The 25314-nt window shown below is 38.5% G+C and overlaps 7 protein-coding genes across 9 annotated transcripts; 5 read left to right on the top strand and 2 right to left on the bottom strand.

Moving 5' to 3' along the window:
* Window positions 1-245: 245 nt before the first annotated feature.
* LOC9328991 lies at window positions 246-18895 on the top strand. Of its 2 annotated transcripts, XM_021011796.1 has the most exons (3): window positions 246-392; window positions 471-646; window positions 18876-18895. In XM_021011796.1, exons 1-2 carry the CDS (start codon window positions 329-331, stop codon window positions 614-616), a joined length of 210 nt encoding a protein of 69 aa, XP_020867455.1. In that variant the 5' UTR covers window positions 246-328; the 3' UTR covers window positions 617-646; window positions 18876-18895. The 2 variants fall into 2 exon arrangements, with proteins under 2 accessions (XP_020867455.1, XP_002892929.1); XM_002892883.2 differs by lacking the exon at window positions 18876-18895 and having other exon boundaries at window positions 471-848.
* LOC9328990 (epidermis-specific secreted glycoprotein EP1) lies at window positions 1056-3451 on the top strand. The gene has a single exon (XM_002892882.2). The coding sequence runs from the start codon at window positions 2107-2109 to the stop codon at window positions 3379-3381; it is 1275 nt and encodes a 424-aa protein (XP_002892928.1). The 5' UTR covers window positions 1056-2106; the 3' UTR covers window positions 3382-3451.
* On the top strand, window positions 3520-7048 carry LOC9328989 (dol-P-Man:Man(6)GlcNAc(2)-PP-Dol alpha-1,2-mannosyltransferase). The gene is made up of 10 exons (XM_021011788.1): window positions 3520-3904; window positions 4367-4454; window positions 4543-4702; window positions 4906-5123; window positions 5257-5552; window positions 5696-5807; window positions 5908-6046; window positions 6219-6415; window positions 6510-6599; window positions 6689-7048. Exons 1-10 carry the CDS (start codon window positions 3624-3626, stop codon window positions 6818-6820), a joined length of 1713 nt encoding a protein of 570 aa, XP_020867447.1. The 5' UTR covers window positions 3520-3623; the 3' UTR covers window positions 6821-7048.
* LOC9326255 (ubiquitin-conjugating enzyme E2 36) lies at window positions 7650-9851 on the top strand. Its single transcript, XM_002892880.2, has 8 exons — window positions 7650-7892; window positions 8100-8127; window positions 8250-8336; window positions 8740-8798; window positions 9089-9130; window positions 9243-9316; window positions 9427-9524; window positions 9620-9851. Exons 1-8 carry the CDS (start codon window positions 7857-7859, stop codon window positions 9655-9657), a joined length of 462 nt encoding a protein of 153 aa, XP_002892926.1. The 5' UTR covers window positions 7650-7856; the 3' UTR covers window positions 9658-9851.
* On the bottom strand, window positions 9893-12657 carry LOC9328988 (ACT domain-containing protein ACR11). Its single transcript, XM_021011795.1, has 10 exons — window positions 12220-12657; window positions 11808-11853; window positions 11605-11742; window positions 11385-11479; window positions 11155-11239; window positions 11002-11061; window positions 10629-10684; window positions 10399-10504; window positions 10229-10297; window positions 9893-10145 (listed from the first exon to the last, which is right to left on the bottom strand). The coding sequence occupies exons 1-10, from the start codon at window positions 12372-12374 to the stop codon at window positions 10083-10085; spliced, it is 873 nt and encodes a 290-aa protein (XP_020867454.1). The 5' UTR covers window positions 12375-12657; the 3' UTR covers window positions 9893-10082.
* LOC9326254 lies at window positions 12753-15475 on the top strand. The gene is made up of 7 exons (XM_021011790.1): window positions 12753-13468; window positions 13590-13756; window positions 13974-14185; window positions 14266-14520; window positions 14637-14723; window positions 14795-14967; window positions 15130-15475. Exons 1-7 carry the CDS (start codon window positions 13032-13034, stop codon window positions 15239-15241), a joined length of 1443 nt encoding a protein of 480 aa, XP_020867449.1. The 5' UTR covers window positions 12753-13031; the 3' UTR covers window positions 15242-15475.
* Window positions 15639-18893, bottom strand: LOC9328987 (uncharacterized membrane protein At1g16860). Of its 2 annotated transcripts, XM_021011791.1 has the most exons (5): window positions 18652-18893; window positions 17071-17995; window positions 16622-16777; window positions 16312-16523; window positions 15639-16230 (listed from the first exon to the last, which is right to left on the bottom strand). In XM_021011791.1, the coding sequence occupies exons 2-5, from the start codon at window positions 17932-17934 to the stop codon at window positions 16038-16040; spliced, it is 1425 nt and encodes a 474-aa protein (XP_020867450.1). In that variant the 5' UTR covers window positions 17935-17995; window positions 18652-18893; the 3' UTR covers window positions 15639-16037. The 2 variants fall into 2 exon arrangements, with proteins under 2 accessions (XP_020867450.1, XP_002890191.1); XM_002890145.2 differs by lacking the exon at window positions 18652-18893 and having other exon boundaries at window positions 17071-18572.
* Window positions 18896-25314: the final 6419 nt, after the last annotated feature.

The raw sequence follows: 25314 nt of genomic DNA, 5'->3' as shown, positions 1-25314 counted from the left end.
ATGACCGTGAGAAGCAAGCTCACCCGCTGGCACCCACAATCAATCTTTCAGCTCCACCTCTGCATACTTAATTTAATTCGCTCCTGATCTCTCTCAACTACGCTAAGTTCATCCAAACTTGATTCTGATTTCTCTGTTTTTGTATCTTCAAAAAAATCCAAAACCAAAACTTCAGAACCGGGTCGGGTTGCGTTATGTTGTCGGGTTAGGTCTCATTTTGTGACAAAACAACAAAACGACAACGTTTGAGACAACTCTTTAGAGAAGAGAAGAGAAGAGAAGAGCAGAGCAGAGCAGAGAAGAAAGAAGAAGATAGCGATTAGAAGAAATGATGGAAGAAGGTCCACCAGCTCCGAAGATGCTTCGGATGGTCTACTTCGTCGGCGCCGGATGTAAGTTGGCTTTCTGCTTCATAATCTTGATCGAGTAAATCTAACAATGACCCAGGAGTGACTGTCAAAATTTCGCAGTTCTATGTACTTTCGCGATCAATAAATGGCGTGAGATGGAGAGAAACTCGCTTCTGAAACAAGAGCAGGAGAAGAATCAACAACATGGAGATGCAGCTTTATTGCATCAAACGCCTCCAAATTCGATTCACAAAGCTATGAAATGATGATGATCACACACACTCTCTTTCTCTCTCGTCTTCATTTCTTGTAATTTTGTTTTGATCTAGATGATGCAAAAGATCTTGAGATTCTAGTATCGTTGACCTAAAGTTTGGATCTTTTTTATCAAACCCAGTGGAAGAAATTGGCTCTGTGTATCTCTTTTTCTATGAACCCTAGAATCTGATACTCATACTCATTTGGTTTCTGCTTTGTGCGAAGATTATTGTTTCTATCCTTGTCATTGTCTCAATTTGATTCAGAGGGTTCCTACTGCTAAAATCTCTATTGCAGCACTGCCCCTAAGCCGTGGATGTAATTAACAAGCACCATTACCAAATCCAACCTCATGTTCTGCAATTTCTTTTGTGTTACCAAGATTTAAGAATCTGGGCAGGAAACGTGACCAGTAGTCTTCCAGGCAGTTTGAGCAGTCGTGTGGAATCAGCTTGTCTTCTCCGTCGTTAAGGTGGACCTTCTTAAACAGCCCAATGGATCCAATTTATTTGGCCCATTAATATGAAAATATGGCCCTCTAAGGGGAATGCCTAATTAACAGTTCACAGTTTGAAAAGTGATAAACCATACAGTTTTTTACTTCTCCCACCATAACTTCTTATAGATTATGATTTCTTAATTGATCTGAACTCTAAAGAAAGCACCTCCATATATCTACAAGAATACAACCCCATATATAGGTGTATACATAGCATAACCATCTCACCTTGCTTGGCCTAATTAAATTGAATAACGTCATAGAGTTTGGTAGTCTTTGTGTCAATATATACATACTTTCTAGGGTTCACTTTCACGCAGTATGAACAAGATTTTTCATATACCTTACATGACTTCAAGTAAGACTCATATATGCCAAAAATCAAGTTCTAATTTTGTAATACTCATTCTACACACTTGCTCTTAGATAGTGATAAAATTAAGGTATTGATAGTTACTCTAATTAAACTACTAACTTTGTCAACCAGAATTGGACCTACAATTAACATTTTTAGAGTAACTATGAACCATATATACATTCAGAAGAGTGGACCTACAATTCTACAAATAAATTGTTAAAATTCTCTATTCAAGTTGAAACTTATTTGACATCCTATTCTCAAATCTCAATACAACTCAAGTTGATGTAAAGAGATATAATTAGATTAATTAATTTCTTCTTTTTATCTACTTTTTTCACTTTTGTTATAGATTTAAACGCAGGGCAACCAATGACAGCTTATAATTTGTATGTCTCCGCAATCTCAAAAGTCAAAACCATCAGCATACCATGAAAACGATCTTTAAAATCGTATCCCCAACCACATGTGCGACGTCGTATAGTACGGCTTAAGAAATTTACACGAGCATACAAATCGTCATAAAATAGAAACATTGAGACTTGACTAAATTAATTAATCTATTTTGACTTCTTTTTTTTCTAAATCTTGCACTATATATACAACTGTTTGATCCCTTTGTTTCTATCAAGACCTTGAAAATGGCATTAGCATCACATATTCTTATTCTTCTTTCTCTTTTTCTTCTCATCTCGCTCGCCCGACCACAAGTTCCTTCATTGGAGCAATTCCGGTTCCTTAACAACGGCGACTTTGGAGAGTCCACGGTGGATTACGGTGCAAGTTACAGAGATTTAGGTGTAATACGTAACCAGTTTCGTCTATGTTTCTTCAACACCACGCCAAACGCATTCACACTCGCTATTGGGATGGGAACAGGAAGTTCTGATTCCATCATTCGTTGGGTTTGGCAAGCTAACCCTCAAAATCCGGTTCAAGAAGAAGCTTCTCTTTCGTTCGGACCTGAAGGAAACCTTGTCCTGGCCCAGCCAGATGGCACAGTCGTATGGCAGACCATGACAGAAAACAAAGGTGTTATAGGCTTAACGATGAACGAAAACGGAAATCTTGTGTTGTTTGATGATGGAGGGTGGCCCGTATGGCAGAGCTTTGATTTCCCGACGGATACACTCTTGGTCGGCCAGTCTCTTACACTCGATGGGTCGAAGAACAAACTCGTAAGTCGCAACAATGGGGCTTTTAGTCTTATCTTAGAGCCCGACCGACTCGTTCTAAACCATTTAGTCCCTCGGAGCAACAACAAATCCGTTGTGTATTACGTCATAGAAGGTCGGTTTATTCCAAGCGCCACTCTTTACGCGGCTAAAGACCAGGGGACCACGACTCAATTGGGCCTATCCACGCCGGGGCTTAGGCCTGAGTTTCCGTATAAACATTTCCTCGCAAGGCCTAGATTCAACGCCTCGCAAAGTTTCCTCAGGCTTGACGCTGATGGAAATCTTAGGATTTACACTTTCGATTTCAAGGTCACTTTTCTTGCATGGGAAGTAACATTCGAGCTTTTCAACCACGACAACAACAACGAGTGTTGTTGGTTACCGTCCAAGTGTGGAGAGTTTGGGCTTTGTGAGGATAATCAATGTGTGGCTTGTCCGTTGGAGATGGGCTTACTGGGCTGGAGTAAGGCTTGTAAGCCTAAGAAGGTGAAGAGTTGTGATCCGAAGACTTTTCATTATTATAGACTTGGAGGTGTTGACCATTTCATGACTAAGTATAACGTTGGTCTTGCGCTTGGAGAGAGCAAATGTCGAAGTTTGTGTAGTCGAGACTGTAAATGCTTGGGGTATTTTTACGATAAAAGTAGCTTTAAGTGTTGGATTGCTCATGAGCTTGGAACTTTAGTCAAAGTTTCTGATTCCAGAAAAGTGGCTTATATCAAAACCCCTAATGTTTGATCTTTAAACGTGTAGAAAAGACGAAAAACATAATGGGCTTAAAGTGCTAAGAAGCCCATTAAATGTACAACTTAATCTTTTTCCTTTTGGTAACAAGGCCTTTTAATCTATGTATTAGAGCCTCTAATTTGATCAGATACTTTTCTTCATTGCTTCGTCGAGAAGAGAATGAACTAATAAACCTTCCTTTTGCAATCTGCACTTTACGACCTCCATTTTCGTACTGAAACCATCTAAGCTCGATGGATCTAACGACGACGCGTCAGAGGCGTCCACTTATACGTGACTCTTCTTCTTCGTCTTCCACGAAATCTTACTCGAAGACCGATAAGCCTGGCCGACCTAACGGCAGGGATGCGGAGGATGGTGGTCTCCGGTGGTTCTTGCCGTTTATGGCACTTTGTTATCTTCGTTACATGAGCGCGACTTCTAATATCATTCATGACTGCGATGAAGTGTTCAATTACTGGGAGCCTCTTCATTATCTTCTCTACAAGTCCGGATTTCAGACCTGGGAATACAGGTTTGGTTTTGCGCTACATTTGAATGTCTATGTTTTTTTCTATAATCCGCATTGGTGATGTTACTACTGAGCTAGAGACGCAATTTTAGCTCGAGTGAGCATGTACTTTGAGCTGTGATTCTATATTTATGTATCGGTGACTACTCATTCTCAACATTTTCAATTTGAAATCAGAAATGTGAAGTTGGGATTTGGTTTAGTGGAACTTCGATTCAATGGAATGGTTCTTAGGTTATCGAGCTTAGTTTTAGAGTGTGTCCTTTTTTTTAAAGAGAACACAAGTGAGGCTGGGTTCTTCCTGCTTCTTAGTATCTGATGATTTGAATCTCTATTTTAGTTTTTGCTTCTATATTGTTGATGCATGTTCTCTGTGTATTCATGTTTTTAACTTGAGTTTTTATATGAAACATAATCATGAGATTGCTTACTTTTTTTTTTTTTTTGTGTGTGTGTGTTTTGCAGTTCCAACTTTGCTCTTCGGTCGTACTTATACATTCTTTTCCATGAATTGGCTGGACGGCCTGCTTCTTGGTGGTTTGGTGATGACAAGGTTAGCAATGCATACTTACTGATCTACATTCTAATTGGTATATATAACCGCATATTTTTTATCCAATTTTTGTCTATCATTTGGATAGGTTAGAGTTTTCTATGCAGTGAGACTCTTTCTCGGATTGGTTTCTGCAGTTTCAGACACTGTCCTGGTTATTGCGCTTTCCAGAAAGTACGGCAAACGTCTTGCTACATATGCAGTTGCGATGCTCTGCCTAACCAGTGGTTGCTTCTTTGCCAGCACCAGTGAGTGTTTTGATCTGTTACCGTTTCTTAAGCTTTCTTTCATGTTTCCTTAAGATGCATATATAGGATTTTCAAGTTATTCTTGCATCCGATAAATTTTTGTTTCAAACGCTTGTATAAGTTATTTTGATGACCTGCATTGCTCTGAATTTGGCATTGTGTTCTGGCTTCTTACTAATTCATGTTTCCCTAAAATTGGATAGGTTTCCTCCCCAGTTCATTTTCTATGTACGCCATAAGCCTCTCATCTGGTTTATTACTTTTCGAGAAGTATGCCATGGCTGTTGCAGTTTCGGTTGTCGGGGTGATTCTTGGCTGGCCATTTTCTATCTTGGCCTTTTTACCTGTCGTTATTTACTCTCTGGTTAAGAGATTCAAGCAAGCATTTATCTCTGGCGCTGTCACTTCTCTTTTCCTCCTAGTAAGTTAAAACCAATCCTAGATGCTTTGTCTGTGTGGATTTTATGGGAATTATTGCATCTCGCTGACTTTCATTCGCATCTGTAACTTTAAATTACTATTTTCTCTTCTAAACAGTTTTGTCTCTTTTCTAGGGAGTCTCACTACTTGTGGATTACTATTATTACAAGAGATGGACATCATCGGTTTTGAATCTCTTGATATACAATGTGTTAGGGGGTGGAGAGAGCCATCTCTATGGGACTGAAGGAGCACTGTTTTACATAAGAAATGGATTTAACAACTTCAACTTCTGTTTCGTTTTGGCCATGTTGTTTGTCGCAATATATCCTATTATCAGAAGAAAGTATGACCGTGGCCTGCTGGTTGTGATTTCGCCGATGTATATTTGGCTGGCATTCATGTCAATTCAGCCCCACAAAGAAGAAAGGTGATTTCTATATCTTTCATCCTGTATTTTTTCGAGCACTCATTAGGTGGCTGCTAGATCCTGAGGAAGCGGATTTTATGATACTTCTACAAAATCACGGTATTCAACAAACAATGTTTTTGATTGTCATTTAATTGCTGCAGGTTCCTTTATCCTATATACCCTCTTATATGTGTCTCTGCCTCTGCTGTTATTGAGAACATCCCTGAGCTGTTCCGGGAAAAGTATAGCTCACGTGAAAGTCTTCTGGTGACAGTAAGTTCCAACTTACAATATCTCAGTCTCTGATTGATTCCTTTCCGCAAATTGAAAAGAATTACATTGTACGATGCTCACATATCTGTTTAATATGCAGATAACCAAATACATGCGACCTGTGATTCTTGGTTTTATCTTATGTGCTTCACATTCTCGCACATTTGCTCTTATTAATGGCTATTCCGCTCCCTTAGAGGTCTACAAACTACTAGAGCACCATGATGATGCAGGACCAGGTATATCTATATCGAACTGAACATTTTGATCATTACAATGCTAACACGAGTGAAGATCACCTCTCACTTTTACTTCAAGAATAGTAATTTGCTGTTGGACAAAGGGTAACAGAGTCCTTTTGTCAAAAGTTTTCTAATCACTGATGAGTTCTTGGTTGGTTTGGTATTTTAGGTTCTGTTCTATGTGTGGGAAGTGAATGGCATCGATACCCATCATCGTTTTTTGTGCCTGACTACATCAGCGAAGTACGGTGGATCGATGATGGATTCCGCGGTCTTCTTCCATTCCCATTTAACAGTACACTTGGAGGCACTGCAGCATCACCTGCATACTTCAACAACAAGAACCAAGCATCCGAAGAACAATATGTAATACTCACACACTCTTCTGTCGTGACACCTTGAAAATTCTCTAAACATAAACTTCAGCATCGCTTGATTTCTCTTTCTTATTCTTTTTCAGTTAAAAAACATCGAAACTTGTACATTCCTCATTGAGTTGCAGCTTAGCAGACCGTATCAATATCGAGGCAGCGACTTATCTACGTGGGAGGTATAGGAATCAAACCATCTTCCTGAAACAAAATGGATCTTTAATTTCACTGCAACTTATTCAATTTGGTTCTTTTCACCCATTTTCAGGCTATTGCGGTGTTGCCTTATTTGGACAGAGAGCTTTCGCCAGCTAAGTATAGATCGTTCTTCATCCCGTACATGTGGCAGGGGAAAAACGTGTTTGGCAAATACGTAGCACTTAGAAGAGTCCCAAAATGATCACAAATCCTTAAGACTCTCTAGAGTTGTAGCTTTAACTCAGTTCATTGGGCAGTTTTGAGCGGAATGTAATAACTAATAACTGATTAGTATCGGCTTTTAAGTTCACGTTCACGGTTTGTAGTGGTAAAGTCGTTAAAGAGACTAGTTTTGACTTTGTAAGAAATCTCCAAATGGCAACTGGTCAGAAGAACGTGAAAGATTATGTTGATGACATTATTGTGCAAAGTCTTATCCTTTTTGTCCTTTTGATATTGCGTATTCCAATTTTGGCCATTGAGAAAAAGGAAGAAAATGAGAAGACTATCTGACTATGGAGGGCACTTCATAATTCATATTTCTGTCCTCTTTAAGTTGGCGTTCGTCCAACGCGTCATAAAAGGGCACCAAAAAAAGAACGCAATAAAATTTAAAAAATTAATGGACTAATTTTTTTTTTTTTTTTTTATTGTAAAAGATTTATCTTTTAAAAAAGAGAATAGCCTAAAACAAATTATTAGTTTTTCTAATAATGTGATCGAGATCAAGATGTATTGAGGTTTGTGATAATGTTGTCACTATGTTACAATCCGATTAAATTTAATAGTGCATGTCTTTACAAAACGAACAATAGATTCTTTTCCAAAGATTTAAAGAAAAATATACAATAATTTTTTTTTTTCTTGGTGATCGAAATATACAATAATTTTTATCATTAATTTTCAATTACGGTTAAGAAAAAAAATCTGAATATGGAAATTAATTCTAAAGAAATTGAATATGAATTTGGAAGAGAATAATACAAAGTTGAAATAATTAGAATTTTGACGTATTGATGTTTCCTTATTTGATGTAATTATATATTTTTATTAGTATAAAAGCATCGATTTATTTTCAGAAAAGAAAAAAGGAAAAAAAAAAAAGAATTAAAAGGATCAAAGGGGCACGAAATTAGAGACGACGAAGAGTAGTCGATTATCATCAGCCTTCTCTAGCTTCGTTCTCTCTCAAAAACCCTAACTTCTCTGAGACCGATCGAATCCGATAGCGTGCGATAATGGCCAATAGTAATCTTCCCCGAAGAATCATCAAGGTACGTTTTCCGATCCTCTGTATAATCCTCCGATCCCTATTCCCCTCTGTTTCATTTTGGGGATTTTTAATCGGAAATCCGAAGAAGGAACCGACCGCTTGTAGCTCACCAGAACTGGGGAAGAATTTCGATAGCTTGTTCGATCTTATCATCTCTAAGTTTCTGCAACTTATGATCTGACTTTTTTTTCTTTCTCCGATCTGATAGGAAACTCAACGTCTGCTTAGTGAACCTGGTAATTTCATCAATTCATTATTTCCTTGTTGATTTCTACAGTCGATTTTAGCTCAAACAGTTGGTTTTGGTAGCTGCAACTATTGATTTCAATTCTAAGTTCTATATCGTTCGAAAGTGCAGCTCCTGGGATAAGTGCGTCTCCATCAGAGGAAAATATGCGATATTTCAATGTTATGATTCTTGGTCCTACTCAATCTCCTTATGAAGGTAGTCAAATTGTTTTTATCTCCAAAGATGCTCTCATCGATTACTTGTTCCTTTTTTTCTTCTTTTATGCATGCCACTCACCGATTTTGTTTTATCTTTTCTGCTGCAAGTAATGACTCTCTGCTCTGTTTCTATATTTGTTTATACAAACGGATATGTTCGTTTAGGTACTAGGTGTCATAGATTGCTCATGTTTGGATTGTGGTGGTATGATGATGAGTCTATAAGCTCCCATTGAGTTCATTTGACACATTTTTTTTTTCTATAATATACAATGACAAGTTGAAATTCCGGTTCCATTTTATATATAACTTCTTCCAGAATTAAGTCTGCTGTTTTATCTTTCATCAGATTTCTGTTAATTGATGTTTACCTATCATTTTGTTTCGTTCTCAATTTGTAGGAGGAGTTTTCAAGTTGGAGCTCTTTTTGCCTGAAGAATATCCCATGGCAGCTCCCAAGGTAAGTTGCTTCGAATTTTGTGAGTTTTTCTTCTTTCATTTCATGTTTCTCATGTTTTGGTAAAATTAGTGTTACCCCACATTGTTAAGTGGAGGTAAATGCTATTTATGTGATTGTCTCTCTCTACTCTTAACACTGGGATTTTATTTATGGGTTTATGAGATTGGTCATTTTGGTTTGTTATGAATACTCCGAATGTATTCACATATAATAATATTAGACAAGGTACCCAATTTTCTTCGTTGCTGTAGAGTTTATGGGTCTTATTGATGACATCATTTGAAAAACAGGTTAGGTTTCTCACCAAGATATACCATCCTAACATCGACAAGGTCTGTTGTGAAATATTTCCTTTTCTTCTCTTACTGTCAAGATAATCTAACCAAATACATGGTCTTATATACTTATGGAATATGTTTTGTTTGCATTTATCATGTATACTAGCTTGGAAGAATCTGCCTTGACATACTGAAAGACAAGTGGAGTCCTGCACTACAAATACGTACTGTGCTCTTGAGGTATGAATATCTTTCATAGATTCATTCTCTCCCTACTAAACCAAAAATATTGTAGAAATTAATATTTAATTATTCACACTTTCTGATTCTTCAATGCCGTGTAAAAACAGTATCCAAGCTCTTCTAAGTGCACCAAATCCAGATGATCCTCTGTCTGAGAACATAGCTAAGCATTGGAAGAGCAATGAAGCAGAAGCTGTGGAAACAGGTGATAAAATACGATCTAAAAACTCAAAATGTTGCAATAAAAACTTTATTCCTCTCTCTAATCGGGTAATCTCGTATCAATGTGAACACATGCAGCTAAGGAATGGACTCGTCTTTACGCAAGTGGTGCTTGAAGATTGCAAATGGAAAAAGAACATTGTCATTTAAATAACATTATATGGTGAAACTCTATCTCAAGGTTTTATCTAAATCCTTTTTCTGAAAACAGGGAAAAAAGATTTGTACTCTCTGAATTTGTATAACTAGGGGGATCTAAGTTTACCCATATCTGGAATCTAACTTTCATCAATTGTGCTTGCTTTTGATCTTTGGTTGTGTTAAATATGCTCTATAATCTTTAAAGCAGTGTAGATAATCAGATTACACAGGTTGTGAATCAAAGTAAATTTGATGAATGATGGAGAATGTTACTATTACAGGTGTATGAGATGTCCGCTTAAATGAAACACAGCTTATTTTGGTCAAATGTAAAAAAAAAAAAACGTGGTAAAAAGTAGTCACGAGGAATGGGACTTCAGATTTTGAAAAATGGGCATTATCAGAAACTTGACTCGTCAGTTGATGGACGCCTCAAGAAGTACCTCAGACTATTAGCAAGAACCTACAATAAAACAAAAATTTGATTTGGTTTCAGTAAAAACATTTCGACTCATCAAGAGAAAAGTCTAATTTCAGAATTTTTACCTGCTGGAGAGGCTTGATTAGTGCTTTGTTCCTGTAGCTTACATGGAACTTTACCTTAGCCAACAAACCCTTTTTGTTTCACATACAACAAGAAGAAGCAACATGAGAAACAGAGCGATATTATTAGTGGAATATGTTTAAAACAATAAAAACTCCGGATTATTAGATACCTCGGTGTCGAATTCTCCAGATTCAACAGCGACGCTGATATCTGAAATGATCTTCACCAGCTCAACTAATAGTCCAGGTCTATCCGCTGTTTCTATGTAGAGTAAACTGCATCCTCAACAAATAATTATGGATCAATGATCAGATCATATATTTTAAGAATAAAAGCATTTCTATTGGTAAATGAAGATATATGGTTTTAAAGTTGAGATAAGGTATGGGTTTGCTTTACCTGCGGTTTGGTCCATCATCTTCAATGGTTATATGTGTTGCTATGTCCACATCAATCTGTCAACATCCCAATCCAAAATACAGGAAAAAATGAATTTTGAAGCTAACTTTGAAGTTGCGTGGGTATAATGAAGTGAATACTATAATGAAGTTTAATAACTCTACTCTACATTGACCCGCCAAATCCAAACATGTTGATTATTAGTTAGTCTTTGTTTTCTCTATTATTGTTTCTTATCTGTTCATGACGGAGGAAAAGACAAGCATTCTTGACCTTTATGTTCGAGGATGCTAAACTTCTCGAACAAAGGGTGAAATACGACGAAAGAAGTGGATAAGGTTATACAAACAGCATCAGAGTTTAAGGTTTTTACCGGTTCAGTTGGAGGAAGAACACCAAAAGCTGCGCCCATTGCCAATTGAGAACTTGATTCCTGATCCAAATCATTGAGAAACAAAGTGTGAGTTGATAAATTATGTAAGATAGGAAATTTAGAAAAGAGGACATTAAGATGTGAAGTAGTTACAGGATGAAACTCAAGCAGATTGTTTATGACAGTGAGACGAATGGCCTCAAGCAATTCAGGGTCTTCTACTTTTCTTCCACTATCCCTGTTTTAAGAACAATTACAGTCAGCTCAAAATTCAATCTAAAGTCAACTCTTTGACAGAGTCAATTGATCAAAGCAACATTAACTAACTATATAAACGACTCTTTCGAGCTCAAAGAAACTCTTGATGATATGAAAAGACATACGCTTTAGTAATGGCAAATTTGTTGTGCTTGCCGGAAGAATCGAGGTAAACATTTGCCTTGACAACATTCAATCCCAAGTTTTTGAGCGCGTTCATCTAGAAGAGCAAAGTTGATCAGCTCAAGACACAGTCAAAACTCGGGGAAAAAAAAGCCGGAAAGGAAGTAAAAAGCTTTGTGAAAGCAGCCAGCAAATGAGTAAGAAGAAGGAAAGTGCCATTACAGTGTCAAGTAAAGCTCCAAGACGATCTCCGAATGTAACTTCAAGAACGGTAGCATCGGGGTCAGAATCTTGGTCGATTATGACCACTGGAGTTGGAACTTTATCAGAATCAGCGGCACTTTCACCTTGCTTTCCATTCTTCAAAATCAAAAACATATAAAACTCTATATAAATTCTTAGTGTAATCAAATTCATTTTCATACCTCCACGGCAGTAGCATTTGATGCTCGCGGCTTCAAACTGGATAATCTGAAACAGGGAAAAACAAATACAGAATTGATTGAATTATTTGAATCAGTAGAAGATCAGCTCAAAATTCCAAAAAGGATACGAATTCACAACTAGGAATAAGATCATTTGGACATTAAAAACAGATTAGCAACTTCGGAAAATTAATGATAATCCTTAAATTCATTTATGAGATACTTTTACGGATTTCGAGATCTGTGGAGAAAATTCAGAACAAATGAAGCTTGGAAGAAATAAAACCAGCACAAACAGAGTAAGATCACAATCCAAAAAAGGAGAAATTCGCCAAAAGAAGCTCGAATTCAAGTTCTCAAGAAGACATCAAGAGATAGCTAAGTAAGTATCAACCAAAAAAAAAACAAAGACCTTAATCGCTCGAGATTCAAAAGAGATTTATCGACAAATCCAAACGTAACTGTCCTCGGAGGCAAGCAAAGAGCTCCACAATCGCGTCTTAAAGCTAGAGAGCTAGAAGCATCAGTGAAGCAAAGAGCAGAACCAGAAGCAGAGGCCATAGCCATAACTCAATCCGAATCAAATATCGGAATTAAGAAGAATGAGGAAAACGTTAGAGAGGACTAGTAGTGAAGAAGAAGAAGAGCCTTTGGACAGGTCTCGTGTTATCCGCCATGAGACGACGATAATAAGAAATATATCACAAAAAAAAAAAAAAAAAAAGTCCGTTTCGTCCTTCTTATTATCTTCAACGTTAGATCGCCATTTCTCTTGCTTTCCTTTTCCTTATTTTTTCCCCACTTTTCACATATTATTTTTAAATTCCACCAAAATTGTCTTTTCTTATTTAAAAAGAAATTAACAGTTCGACAAATTTCTTCATTGTATTGGCCCCGACTTTATCGGATGTGACATGCTATTGGTCAATCTTTTACCGACTAGTTAAAATATTAGGTGGCGCTAAAACAAATAGGTAGGTTAGATGGAACATGACGTCATCATTTTAAAGTAATGGCCTTAATGGCCCAAATTTTCATCTCAAACGCTTCAGCCCACTAATATAAATGGGCCTAACGCTAAACTGATCATAGTATCGAAAATTACAAGTTTGCCACTTGCTCGCTGCTTCATCCCTCTCGTTGGTTCGTCAGATTTGCGCCCAAATCCCTCCCTAAAACCTTAGACGCTGACGATAGACATTGAGAGAGAGACGAACCAGAGAAATGTGGAAGTTCGTCGGAAGACTCGCCGCCGGGAATGTCAAATTGAATCGGATGTCTTCGATTCTAAATGATACCGTTTGTCATTTCTCAGCGCCGACTTCAGCCGCCGTGGGAACACTTTTTCCGAGTTTAGATCACGTTCATCGCAGCTTTTCATCTTCGAAGAGCACGAAATCTTCAATCACCAAGACGAAGAAAGCTGAAGGCAAAAAATCAAAACCTAAAGGCGGCGATCCTGGTGCTGCCGGAGCCGATGACGGAGAGTTTGGAGCCGCCGGTGGAGATGACCTCGAAGCGGGTCGTGCCAAGAGATTAGCTGATGATGAGAAGATTCCGTCTCTAGATGTTGGTCCTAATGGAAGGCCTCTCTTTACTCCTAAAGATACTACACTATCGCAGCTATCTCACAAGGATATTGGCTCCTACTTCAAATTCGAGTAATCTCAATTCTCTCTTTCCCTTATTCTATCTGATATTTCTCTTTATATATTTTTAGAATTTTTGTATGCATCATTTTGTGTGTGTGTGTTGATGTTATGTATAATGTGGTAATGATAGTGAGGCAGCGCTGAAAGCAGTTCTTCCGGAGGGATTAGCTTCAGGGATTGAAGATGAGTTCAATGAATCATGGAGACCTGCATTGCTTGTGAGAAAAAATTTCTTGGCTCTGAGGGATAATTTTAGCCGCATTGCTGATCCTCCCATGTGGCCAAGTGACGGTAAAGGTATGTTCTTTGTTGATCCTTGTTTCCGTTTTGTTGATTTCTTTTAAGTATAAGGATTAGTGATCTCTTCTATCGTCAGCATTTGTGTTTTTTCTTTTCCTTAGAAACGAAAGCAGTCTAATTTGTTGGCCAAGTCTTACTTGTCATATTCCCTTATCCGGGGATCTGTATTGCCATAAGTATTTATAATCATTGCTTCCTTTTCTCTTCTGAAAAGGTGTCAAACTTAAGAAGCAGATTGTCTTGGATGGCCCTGTTAAGTGTGGAAAGAGTATTGCTCTGGCGATGCTTGTTCACTGGGCACGTGACGAAGGCTGGCTAGTTTTATATGCACCAAAAGGACGTGACTGGACTCACGGAGGCTACTTCTATAAGAATCCACATACAGGGTTTTGGGACACTCCTCTACAAGCTGAGAATATTCTCAAGGCAAGATTTCACATGCCTCCTCTTTGGGAATGGAATTCTTCCTATTTAAGAGAATTTCTTAATAAACTTAACTTCTGTAGGATTTTGTCAAATTCAATGAATCCCGCTTAAGAGAGTTGCGATGCAAAATCCATGATCCTATCGTGCTTGGAGAGGGTGCGGGTGTAGGATACTTGAAAGGAGCAGATACTATGCCGATTCCCGAGGATTCAACTCTGTATGACCTTGTGCAAATGGGAATTAAGAGCACTCATGCAGCTGTTAATGTCGTAGTGCGACTTAGAAAAGAACTCTCAGTTGTAAAAGATGTACCAGTGTTGATTGTAATTGATCAAGTGAGTCCCCAGTTTTACCTTTTATGATACCTTATTTCGCCTTCTATTATTTTAAATCTGCCTCTTTTTCACTATTGCTAATGCTGTTTGTTTCTTTCTGTGTACTTGTCTTTCAGTATAACAGTTGGTTTACATTCAGCGAGTTTGAAGAGCCCGTTACACCACGTTCTTGCCGACCTATACATGCCAGAGAACTTACAACGGTGAATTTTTCTTCCAAATTCTCATATGATTCAGAAAAAAAAAATCGCAATTCACTCAATTCCTTTGGCAGGTGAATGCTTTCAGAAGCATGATGCATGAAGATATGATGGTGGGTGCATTCTCACATTCAACAGCAGTAGGAAAACTACGCAAAGACTTGCCAGATGTTCCAGTTGATGTTCGTCAGCAATTCCCACGTTATTCTTTGGATGAAGCAGAAGCTGTCTGCTATTACTACCTTCGGTGAGTTTACATGAAACCAATTTTAATAGTACTCATCTCTGTAATCCTCTCTACTGATCAGACCCCGTTTTTTAGTTCTAGTTCATTATGGAGTTGATCTACTTGTGTATGGCCCTAAACCGTATATCGATTTCACAAACGTTCAATGTGGTATTGTTTCAGGCAAAGACTAGTTCGGCGTGAAGTATTCACCGAAGAAAACTGGAAGAAGATATACTATCTGGCAAATGGAAATGGAGCAGAGATGCGTTGGTTAGTCCCCTTCATGCGTTGAGGAACAAACACACAAACAAACAAAATAGATTGTGATTTTGATTACTTTAATGTCGCCTTTTCTGGTGTTTTAAGTTATCCCGTTAGTTTGGGAGGGAAACTCTTTTCATTGACCTTTCTGAATTAAAAGGAAGATTTTTGTTGTTTGAGTTTATAGTTTAAGGTTTTTGTTGTCTGTAAAACACTGGTTTTTGGACCTAAATTTCTTTCTAATAAAATCAGTGCCTCTCATTTATCATCGCTCCAATTGAAAACAATATAATGCAAAAAGTTGTGAAAGAACAGAAAAATTTCACTAACAAAACAGGCAATTGGTGGGAAAAAAATTGTGGAATTGCATATCTATTCTGGGGAGCATGATTACTCCAAATAGCATAAGAACATAACATGGCCAAATAGGTTTAAAAAGAACACCAGATTGAGTTTTATTTTCACAAAAAGGAAAGATTTAGACAGAACATAACACAATGAGAAAAGTACACAAGTTCTATTGAAAAAGAATTGACATGAAGAGCTATACAAAACAAAAGGCGAAGAAGAAGAATAAGAAGAAAAAACAATTAGCTCATCTTAGGAAAAAGAAACCACACCCTCCAAGCATCACCATCACCATCACCATCCTAACCGTAATAACTCGGAGAACCCAAAAGAAAAAAATTAATGAGAATTAAAAGGAAAGAAAATAACAACACTACAACCACCACCAAACGAACCCACCAGCAAAATCACATTTTTTCCAGATTCATGAAAAATATTTAATGAACCCAAACTAGGATGTTGGTGATGATGATGATGACTCAAACCGGTATGGCATCAACATTGGATGAGTCTTCACATCTCAATACGATTCCTTCAAGACTTGTAGGGAATGTACATCTCCTCCATTGCCAACCAGCTGCTAGTGGCTCAGATGATGGAACTATCATCAACACATTATCGTTTCTCTGCACCACTCCAATCACACTCACTGTGCTTCCTTCTTTTATATACCTGAAATTGAAACCCAGCAGCTAGAATCAGGATCAAAGCTTCTGCTAAGTTTTCATTACTTTAGGAGTGCTTGTTCATTACCCTTCTTTGAGCCGCATTATTCGATCATCGCTTGTTAGATTCTTCTTACTTAACCATCTAACAAAATCGGGAGACACATGCTCGCTTCCTTGCTTAAAATCGATGACAACAGAATCATCTACAAGAGGTGTTACCTTTGCACCGCTTCCGGTTTTGACTAAGGCTCTGAGCCCAGACTGAAAATCAGAGATGTAAAAGTCCACCACATGTCTCTGCAACATAACATTACAACGAAGTGTTTTGATGGGGTTGAGGAAGATATATAACATTTCCTCTGTCAAAACGAAAATATTGGTGGGGAATCACTAACCTCTGATGATCTCAGTCCCCATGTGAAGTGACGATGGGAAGAATTGGCTGGTTTCGAACCCCATCCACGATACTCATATAGACATGTCGATGTGTACACACATCTAGGAACTCTGTGGAAGGATGACTCAAGCGGTACATTACCACAAGTAACCACCTGTAAACAATAAAACAAGAATCAAGGTCATAAACATAGCAAGCCAAGATTACAAACGCATTACAATATCTATCCAAAACATGTTTTATTCCACTATTTCAACTAAGTAGTACTATGCTTTTCATTAGTTTAACAGAGACCACATGCAAAAAAGCAATAGCCTTCTCTTCAGTAGCAGTCATATAGTTTACTGTATGACCAAAGACAGAATATACATCCTGGAAAGTAGACAAGTAGCAGAAGGAGAAACCAAAAAATATAGTAAATGGTAGGAGCGGCGCATAAATGCTTACCCCAGTGACCTTCACGTATTGACCATTTTTGGCAGTTCTAAGATCAGCATCAGGATAACGAGCAATGAAATCTGTGATACCACGTCTCCCCCAACAAATATTCCATATGAAAAGCGCAGCAACAACTGTAAACAAGATCGCGACAACAACGAGGAGAATTGGGTTGTGAACTGCACCAAGAATGAAGCCTCCAGCAAGGAACCCCATAATGAATATAAGAACAACCAGCCAGAGCACAGGCTTTGGGAAGCTCTTCAGGCAGGAAAAGTCATCTTCTGGACCAAGGGTAGTTACCGCCTGGTTGTGGACAACAGAAGGGATATGTGACTTCATCAAACCAGAAGAGTCTAGTGGACCAGAAACCTTCCTGGGAGCCCCAGATGAATTCAGGGGGCCTGATATAATAGGCCCAGAGGTTATGAGACCTGTAGCCGGAAGAATAGGAATAGAACCGGAATTCTGCCGAGTTACACCACCAGACTGAGGGCCAGATGATTTCTTTAAAGGCTCTCCATGCTTAGACAAAGGTCCGGAATTTGTTTTCTTCATTGAAACAGAGCCAGCAGAAGCTAAAGAGCCAGACATACGGCCAGTGGCCATAGGAGCACCTGGACCAGATTGTGCAGTTCCTGCAAATGAGCCAGACCTTGAAGGAGCACCAGGTATGGGACCAGACTTCCTAGACTTAGTACCATCTGCTGGGATATCAAACATCTTCCCCAATTCTCCTGATCTCTTGATGTCGCCACCCGTGTAAGGCATGGCTACTGCACTCATAGTTGGAGGCCTTTCTTTGGGTTGCTCAGGCCGACCAGACACAAATAGCCCATTGCTGAGCTGATGAGATGGGTATCTCGAACCCATTTTGGTTACTTAAAGAACGTAACCAGAGCAGCAGAGTACAAAACGTAAAGAGTTTAAAATCCTAGAGAAACAAGAGAGAAAGAAGTGAGAAATGCATAATGCTTTGCATGTATGATGTATAGACATTAAAAGATTAAAATAAAGAAGAAAAAGTCGTCGTGAGATAAAGATTGTGACAGGTGAAACAATGGGCGATACCAGAATCAGAAATAACAAGAGAGAAAGAGCATCAAAGACCTATGCCGACAACTACAAGGCTAGCAGCCAGAAGAGAGTTACTCATCAGGAATCAGAATAGCCATTTGTATATACTAAAGTGGACCACTAACTATAGGCTCAGATCTCTAAAGTTTCTAACAGCGATTTTTGCGGTAACCAGGTATTGTCTAGTTCAAATCTAAAAATCGTTTTTTTTCTTTTCCAAATTGTTTCCTAAAGTCGTTAAACAAAAGATGAGCAGAAGAATCAAACATAAATCGAATGCAAATTATAGAAAATCTGAATGAGCAGGAAAATCAAAGCAAAGGAGTTTCCATTTCTTCCAAGTAAAACATCCAAAATCAAGTAGACTGCAAATATCGGAAATCTAGATCGCCATTTTCCAACAAAGCCCCAAAATTGAAACTAGGTGAAAATGAAATTGGAAAAAATGAACAAAACACACGATCACACAAGGAACAATCAAATCCAGGAAAATGACAAGAGGTGGATTGGTACCTGAGTAAGAAGAGAGTGAGTTTCGGAGAAAATGCAGCTAAGGATATCAGGAAAAGTGATTGTTATTGTGGGAGTGACAGTAGAAGATGAAGAGGAAGCAATACTGGGGAAGCCAAGATCCCATCACCGGTTAAGCTCTCTCTCTCTCTCTCTTCTCCGTCGTGTGGATCTCGATCTCGATCTCGATCTCTCTTTCAGCCGCAACAACTGATGAGTTGTCTCAGTCTCTCTCTCTCTCTCTCCAAAAGGGCTAAGGTTTTTTTTTTTTAATGTCTACCAAACTGATACAAAGAGGAAGAAGAAACAACACTCTGTACTTTCTTCTTTTTTTACAAGAGAAACAAATGAAAACAAATACTATGTGAATTTAATAATAAAAAAAAATGTTTTTCTATGTCGACATTACAAAACTGTATCATTTGAAACATTTAATCATTTGATAATATATGTAACATTACCACCCCTCAAGATTCTTTCCACCTAACCTTTGTATAATATGTTGTTCTTTCTATTCTATAACATTCCTTAAATTATTGGATTAAAACTATCTAAATTTTGTTTTAACTCACTTTTTATTGTCAATTTTCTTAATTACTCCATTTTGCTAAACACTCTTTAAATATTATAAAGACACGAACAATTTTTTTTTTGTTGTTGGTGTCAATAAGCCACAAACAAGTTGGATTATAAACTACAGACATCGTTAATCGTTTGATTATGTTTTCGTTGCTAACATCAAATTCGATAGTTGGTGACTGGATTTGTCAATATCTTTCTTTTTTTTCATACTTTGGTAAGTTAAGTCGGCCACATATATAATTTGGTACGATAAATTGTTTTTTCCTCACGCCATAAGTGTTATTGGTTTGTTTTATTTTGCGATTGGATTTAGATTATTGGAAGCTTTTCTTTCAAGCAAAGTAAAATTTCGTAATAATGATTGGTCACATCCAATGGTTAGTCAGTCTATTACCCCGTTGATCAAGCTCTATCATATCATATATCTTATCAGTTTATTTTATTTTGAAACTAACACTCATTATTAGTTTATGTTTCCATCACCTATTTTAATCATAATTCACATACATATAATATATATATACAGATTTATGATCATTTTTGGCACAACATGTGATTTCATTCATTAGTATGCATTATACGAAAACCTCGACGCGCGAAAGACACGTAATAGCTAATAATGTAACTCATTTATAATGGTTGAAGCAAGACGAATACAACATATATAAATCATAAACTAGATATTTCCTAAAAATGAAATAAAACCAAAGAAATGTCCTTATAAAGGACTCTATTCATGGGTGGCAAGGAGATTTTACTCAAAACTGTGGCTATGGCCATGTCTGTATACGCAATGTCTTGCTTCAAATTGACAAAAATAACTTGTGAGAACTTGACAAGTGCGATGGCAGATTTTTGGTGGCATTCTTTGGAACACAAAAGAAAGACACATTGGGTGAGCTGGGAGAAAATGTGTCTCTCTAAAGAACAAGGAGGGCTAGGTTTTAGAGACATCGAAAGTTTTAACCAGGCTCTGTTGGCTAAGCAAGCATGGAGAATACTTCAAAACCCCTACTGTTTAGCTGCAAGATTCCTCAAGAATAGATATTTTGTTGATGAAGATTTCCTTGAGGCTGAGATAGGGGTCATGCCTTCTTATGCTTGGAGGAGTATCTTACATGGTAGAGAACTGGTTGTGAAAGGCCTCAGGAAAGAAATAGGGAATGGAAAATCCCTTAATGTTTGGATGGATCCTTGGATTCATGATTTTGCTCCTAGACTTCCTCTTCAACGACATTTCTCTGTCAATCTGAATCTCATGGTAAAGGATCTCATTGATTTTGATGAAAGAGACTAGAAGAGAGACTTACTTGAGGATCTGTTCTACCCAGCTGACGTGGAGCTAATTGTAAAGAGGAAACCAGTGGTGTGTTTGGATGATTTTTGGGTCTGGCTTCATTCAAAAACAAGGGAATACTCTGTTAAATCAGGTTATTGGTTAGCCTTTCAATCTAATAAGCCTGATCTAATTCGTGAAGCGAGTCAACTGCCCTCAACCAATGGTCTTAAAGAAAAGGTATGGTCCTCTAAAACAGCCCCAAAAATAAAGCTTTTCATATGGAGAATTCTCTGCTCTGCCCTGCCTGTTGCAGATCAGATTATTCGAAGAGGGATGGATATTGACCCACGTTGTCAGGTTTGTGGTGCTGATGGTGAGTCAATAAACCATGTCCTTTTTACTTGTTCCTTAGCTCGTCAAGTTTGGGCTTTGTCTGGTATTCCTACTCCTGAGAATGGATTTCAAAATGGCTCAATCTTTGCCAATATCCAGTTTCTCTTTGAGCTTAAACAGAACTTGATGATACCAGAACAGGTAAAAAGATCATGGCCATGGGTTCTTTGGAGGTTGTGGAAGAACAGAAACAAGTTGTTTTTCGATGGTCTCACTTTCTGCCCATTAAAGTCAATAGAAAAGATTCAAGAAGACACACATGAATGGTTTCTGGCTCAATCTCAAATTCAGAATGTTGCTCCTGTTTTAGACAGGCTGATTGATCCAGGTATGCATAGATGGGATCCCCCTCCTTTTGGCTGGGTCAAATGTAATATAGGTGCTTCTTGGTCTGGGAAAAAAAGATTATGCGTGGGTGCTTGGGTGTTAAGGAATGATCTTGGAGAGGTTTTGTTACATAGCAGGAAGGCTTTTAGTCATCTATGTGAAAAAAAAGATGTGATGTTGAATTGTGTCAGGTGGGCAATTGAAAGTATGCACAGTCACAAGATGACCAGAGTTCTCTTCGTTTTTGAGCCAGGAGACTTATTGTCGACGTTTGCAAGGCCTTCTGCTTGGCCTTCCTTTGCTTATCAAGTTTGAGAGTTAACTCATTTTTTGGAGAAGATTGGAGAATGGAAAGTTATGGAGGAAAAGGTCGTCGCGAACAGGAGAGCTTCTCTAATTGCTCAAAGTGTGGTCAAAGAGGACAGACTACAATCTTATGTTGCTTCTGGTCCTCCTTTTTGGCTTAGTCAGTTCTTTGAGATTGAGAGAACCTTTCTCTAACTGTCGCTCTTTTTCCTTGTCCAATCTTTTGTCATCTTTTTTGGTGTTTGGTATTTATCTGTTGCAGCTCTCATGTAACTATTATGGGTCTCTTTTGTAATTGTTCTTCTTGAGTTTTGTAGAATTGTATGAATTGTGTGTCTTTATTCATGAACGGCTTTACAAAGTATTTATACAAGAATGATAAACCCTAAAATAAGCTTGCCGACCAAGCAACAATACAAGTCGGCTTTTCTACGAGTCGGTTTAACGACTAAGGCCTAGAGCCCAATATACAGCCCAATACTCCCCCTCAAGTTGGAGCGTGAGGGTCATGAACGCCCAACTTGGACATAAGATACACGAACTGAACTTTCCCTAACGCCTTAGTCAAGACATCCGCCAATTGCTCCTTAGTACCAACGTGTGCAGTAGTAATCACTCCATCTTTAATGGCATCACGTACCCGGTGACAATCGTTCTCAATATGTTTTGTTCGCTCATGGAAGACAGGATTAGAAGCAATATAGAGGGCGGCCTTACTATCACAAAACAAACGAGCTGGTTTACTTGGCGGGAACCCCAAATCAGTGAAGAGTTGTCGTAACCATATAATCTCACGTGTAGCAATAGACATCGCACGATACTCGGCTTCAGCGGAAGAGTGTGACACCACTTTTTGTTTCTTAGTCTTCCAAGAAATTGGAGATCCACCAAGCAACGTAACATAAGCCGTCAAAGATCGACGAGACAATGGACATGTACCCCAATCGGCATCGCAATAGATCGAGAGTTGCAAATCTGAACTAGAACTTAGTAGAATACCTTGTCCCGCCGTTCCTTTAAGAAATTTCACGACACGTAGAGCAGCCTCCATATGTCGCTCTCGTGGCTTTTGCATGAACTGCGACAAAACGTGAACAGAATAAGAGAGGTCGGGTCGAGTGTTGGTGAGATAGATAAGACGCCCCACGAGTCTTCTATACTGTGCGGGTTCTGGAAGAAAATCACTTGTATCCGAAAGCAAATGATGATTTGGTTCCATTGGTGTAGCAGCTGGTTTCGAACCAAGGAGACCCGTCTCACTCACAATATCCAAAGCGTACTTTCTTTGAGTTAACATAAAACCTTCTTCATTACGAGCAATTTCAATACCAAGAAAGTATTTGAGCTTACCCAAATCCTTCATATAAAAACATTCTCCAAGATATGTTTTAAATTTGCGAATTGCCTCACCATCGTTTCCACAAATAATAAGATCGTCCACATATATTAAAACTCGAATCTCAACACGTCCACGAGAATAAGAAAACAGTGAGTAGTCAGAGTAAGACTGAACAAAGCCGGCCTTAGTGAGTGCCGTGGTAAGTTTTTCAAACCAACATCGCGGTGCTTGGCGTAGTCCGTAAAGTGATTTATGCAATCGACAAACTTTATTCGGATCTGGATGAGTAAAACCTTGCGGAAGCTTCATGTATACTTCTTCATGTAGATCACCATGAAGAAAAGCGTTGTGGACGTCCATTTGGTGTACTTCCCAATTATGAGCAGCCACAATACGCAACAATCCTCTCACCGTAGTCATTTTTGCAACAGGTGCAAAAGTTTCATCGAAATCTTTACCTTCAACTTGACGATTTCCAAGCACCACAAGTCTTGCCTTATACCGTTCTATACTTCCATCGGAGTGATACTTGATTTTATAAACCCACATTGTTCCGAGAGCCACTTTCCCCGGAGGTAAATCCACAATACTCCACGTTTTGTTTTCTTCAAGAGCACCAACTTCTTTACCCATAGCATTCGTCCAACGCTTATCTCTAATGGCCTCTTTGTAATTCTTTGGTTCGACTTCAGCACTTACGGCTGCAAGAAAAGCCTTGTGGCGAACCGAAAAACAAGCGTCGGATATATAATCAACAAGAGGATAAAGTGAATTACCTTGGACCATGTCGAGGGAGTTGCTGACGGAGTTATCGGTGGGAACGTGATGGGTCTTGTTTTGTGCTTCTGCATTATACAACACATAATCTCGCAATCGAACAGATGGCATTTTTGTACGTTTGCCTTGACCCAAAGCAGATTCAGGCTGTGTAACACCAACACTACTAGAATTTTCATCTACAACAACTTCCTCAACTCGCCTAGGCACTAAAACAGGACCTACTTCCAAAATGGCGTTATCAAGATCACCCGGACTAGCATCTTGATCTCGTACTACAACGTCATCACCATGAGTAATTAAATTTGTACCATTAGGAGATTCTGGGGCACTCTCCCTGTCGTTGGTACCACTGCCTTCGTTTTCAACAACACTCCCCCTGTTTTCAATATTTCCCGACACGTCCAAAAACCAGTCTTCATCACACGACTCAATAGCAACACGTCTAGAGTTCTCTGGTGGCGTTTCTTTAGAGAAAGGAAATTCACATTCCTTGAAGACTACATCACGAGAAACAAAGAATTCATTTGTTTCCAAGTCATATAATTGCCAACCTTTTTTTCCGAAAGGATAACCCACGAAAACACACTTCCTACTACGTGACACAAACTTATCCTTGTCCCGTATTTGTTTATGAGCATAACACAATGATCCAAACACCCGCAAGTCATCATACGTAGGTTGTTTACCAAACAACACCTCACTAGGACTCTTTCCTTGAAGAATTTTTGTTGGCGTCAAGTTAATTACATGAGCTGCTGTTAGAACCGCTTCTCCCCAAAATTTTGTAGGCATGCTTGCTTGAAATAACAGTGATCTAGCAACGTTCAAGAGATGCCTATGTTTTCTCTCTACTCTCCCATTTTGTTGTGGTGTTCCTACACAAGTAGTTTGATGCACAATTCCTTTTTCACGAAAAAAAATAGACAAACACATAAACTCTGTTCCATTGTCACTTCTCACCATCTTAACCGTCTTGCCAAATTGTTTTTCAGAATATGCACAAAAATTTTGAAGAACACTCTTCACCTCTGATTTTTCAAGTAACAAAAACGTCCAAACGGCACGAGAAAAATCATCCAAGATGGTCAAAAAATACGCGGCTCCATTAGAGGCTTTGATACGATATGGACCCCAAACATCAACGTGGATTAAAGAAAAACACTCGCTTGCTTTATTAATACTATCATAAAATATCTCTCTAGTTTGTTTAGCCCGAAAACACGTGTCACAATGACTTGGACTAGCCGAAATAGAAACACCAGAAAACAAAGGTAAAGACGACAAAACTGAAAATGCGGGATGACCCAACCGCTGATGCCACAACACTTCATCAATTTTCCGAACTGTGTTTACTCGGGCAGCCTTGACATCCGTAAAATAGTAGACCCCATCACGTTCTTTCCCGGCTCCAATCAGCGTCCTCGAAAACCGGTCCTGCAAAACACATACCGTATCGGTAAAAATTGCAAAGCAATTAGATTGTTTCAAAAGCTTCGAAACAGATACCAAAGAACAATTTAAATCAGGCACATATAAAACATCATGCAAGCTTATACGATCTGATAAACGGAACACGCCCGTTTGTCTTGACAACGTCGTACTACCATCTGCAAAACCAATCGTACAAGGGGAAGAATTCTTGAGATTTACAAGAACCGAC

This window comes from Arabidopsis lyrata (genome assembly GCF_000004255.2).
Source record: "Arabidopsis lyrata subsp. lyrata unplaced genomic scaffold ARALYscaffold_1, whole genome shotgun sequence".
NCBI lineage: Eukaryota > Viridiplantae > Streptophyta > Magnoliopsida > Brassicales > Brassicaceae > Arabidopsis > Arabidopsis lyrata.
The sequence above is the reverse complement of the archived record's forward strand: the minus strand, read 5'-3'. Positions and strand labels throughout refer to the sequence as shown.

What these genes read in the sequence shown, in the direction of transcription:
- LOC9328991 (XM_021011796.1), top strand. Translation starts at nt 329, where the DNA reads ATGATGGAAGAAGGTCCACCAGCTCCGAAGATGCTTCGGATGGTCTAC. An exon ending in CTACTTCGTCGGCGCCGGAT is followed by an intron (nt 393 to 470) that starts GTAAGTTGGCTT and finishes AAAATTTCGCAG; the next exon opens with TTCTATGTACTTTCGCGATC.
- LOC9328990 (XM_002892882.2), top strand. Translation starts at nt 2,107, where the DNA reads ATGGCATTAGCATCACATATTCTTATTCTTCTTTCTCTTTTTCTTCTC.
- LOC9328989 (XM_021011788.1), top strand. Translation starts at nt 3,624, where the DNA reads ATGGATCTAACGACGACGCGTCAGAGGCGTCCACTTATACGTGACTCT. An exon ending in GTGAAAGTCTTCTGGTGACA is followed by an intron (nt 5,808 to 5,907) that starts GTAAGTTCCAAC and finishes TTTAATATGCAG; the next exon opens with ATAACCAAATACATGCGACC. An exon ending in GCGACTTATCTACGTGGGAG is followed by an intron (nt 6,600 to 6,688) that starts GTATAGGAATCA and finishes ACCCATTTTCAG; the next exon opens with GCTATTGCGGTGTTGCCTTA.
- LOC9326255 (XM_002892880.2), top strand. Translation starts at nt 7,857, where the DNA reads ATGGCCAATAGTAATCTTCCCCGAAGAATCATCAAG. An exon ending in TACTCAATCTCCTTATGAAG is followed by an intron (nt 8,337 to 8,739) that starts GTAGTCAAATTG and finishes CTCAATTTGTAG; the next exon opens with GAGGAGTTTTCAAGTTGGAG. An exon ending in ATCCCATGGCAGCTCCCAAG is followed by an intron (nt 8,799 to 9,088) that starts GTAAGTTGCTTC and finishes TTTGAAAAACAG; the next exon opens with GTTAGGTTTCTCACCAAGAT.
- LOC9328988 (XM_021011795.1), bottom strand. Translation starts at nt 12,374, where the DNA reads ATGGCTATGGCCTCTGCTTCTGGTTCTGCTCTTTGCTTCACTGATGCT. An exon ending in CAAATGCTACTGCCGTGGAG is followed by an intron (nt 11,743 to 11,807) that starts GTATGAAAATGA and finishes TTGATTTTGAAG; the next exon opens with AATGGAAAGCAAGGTGAAAG. An exon ending in TTGGAGCTTTACTTGACACT is followed by an intron (nt 11,480 to 11,604) that starts GTAATGGCACTT and finishes TTGCTCTTCTAG; the next exon opens with ATGAACGCGCTCAAAAACTT.
- LOC9326254 (XM_021011790.1), top strand. Translation starts at nt 13,032, where the DNA reads ATGTGGAAGTTCGTCGGAAGACTCGCCGCCGGGAATGTCAAATTGAAT. An exon ending in GTGGCCAAGTGACGGTAAAG is followed by an intron (nt 13,757 to 13,973) that starts GTATGTTCTTTG and finishes TCTTCTGAAAAG; the next exon opens with GTGTCAAACTTAAGAAGCAG. An exon ending in ATGCCAGAGAACTTACAACG is followed by an intron (nt 14,724 to 14,794) that starts GTGAATTTTTCT and finishes TTCCTTTGGCAG; the next exon opens with GTGAATGCTTTCAGAAGCAT.
- LOC9328987 (XM_021011791.1), bottom strand. Translation starts at nt 17,934, where the DNA reads ATGGGTTCGAGATACCCATCTCATCAGCTCAGCAATGGGCTATTTGTG. An exon ending in AATACGTGAAGGTCACTGGG is followed by an intron (nt 16,778 to 17,070) that starts GTAAGCATTTAT and finishes TATTGTTTACAG; the next exon opens with GTGGTTACTTGTGGTAATGT. An exon ending in GGGGACTGAGATCATCAGAG is followed by an intron (nt 16,524 to 16,621) that starts GTTAGTGATTCC and finishes GTTATGTTGCAG; the next exon opens with AGACATGTGGTGGACTTTTA.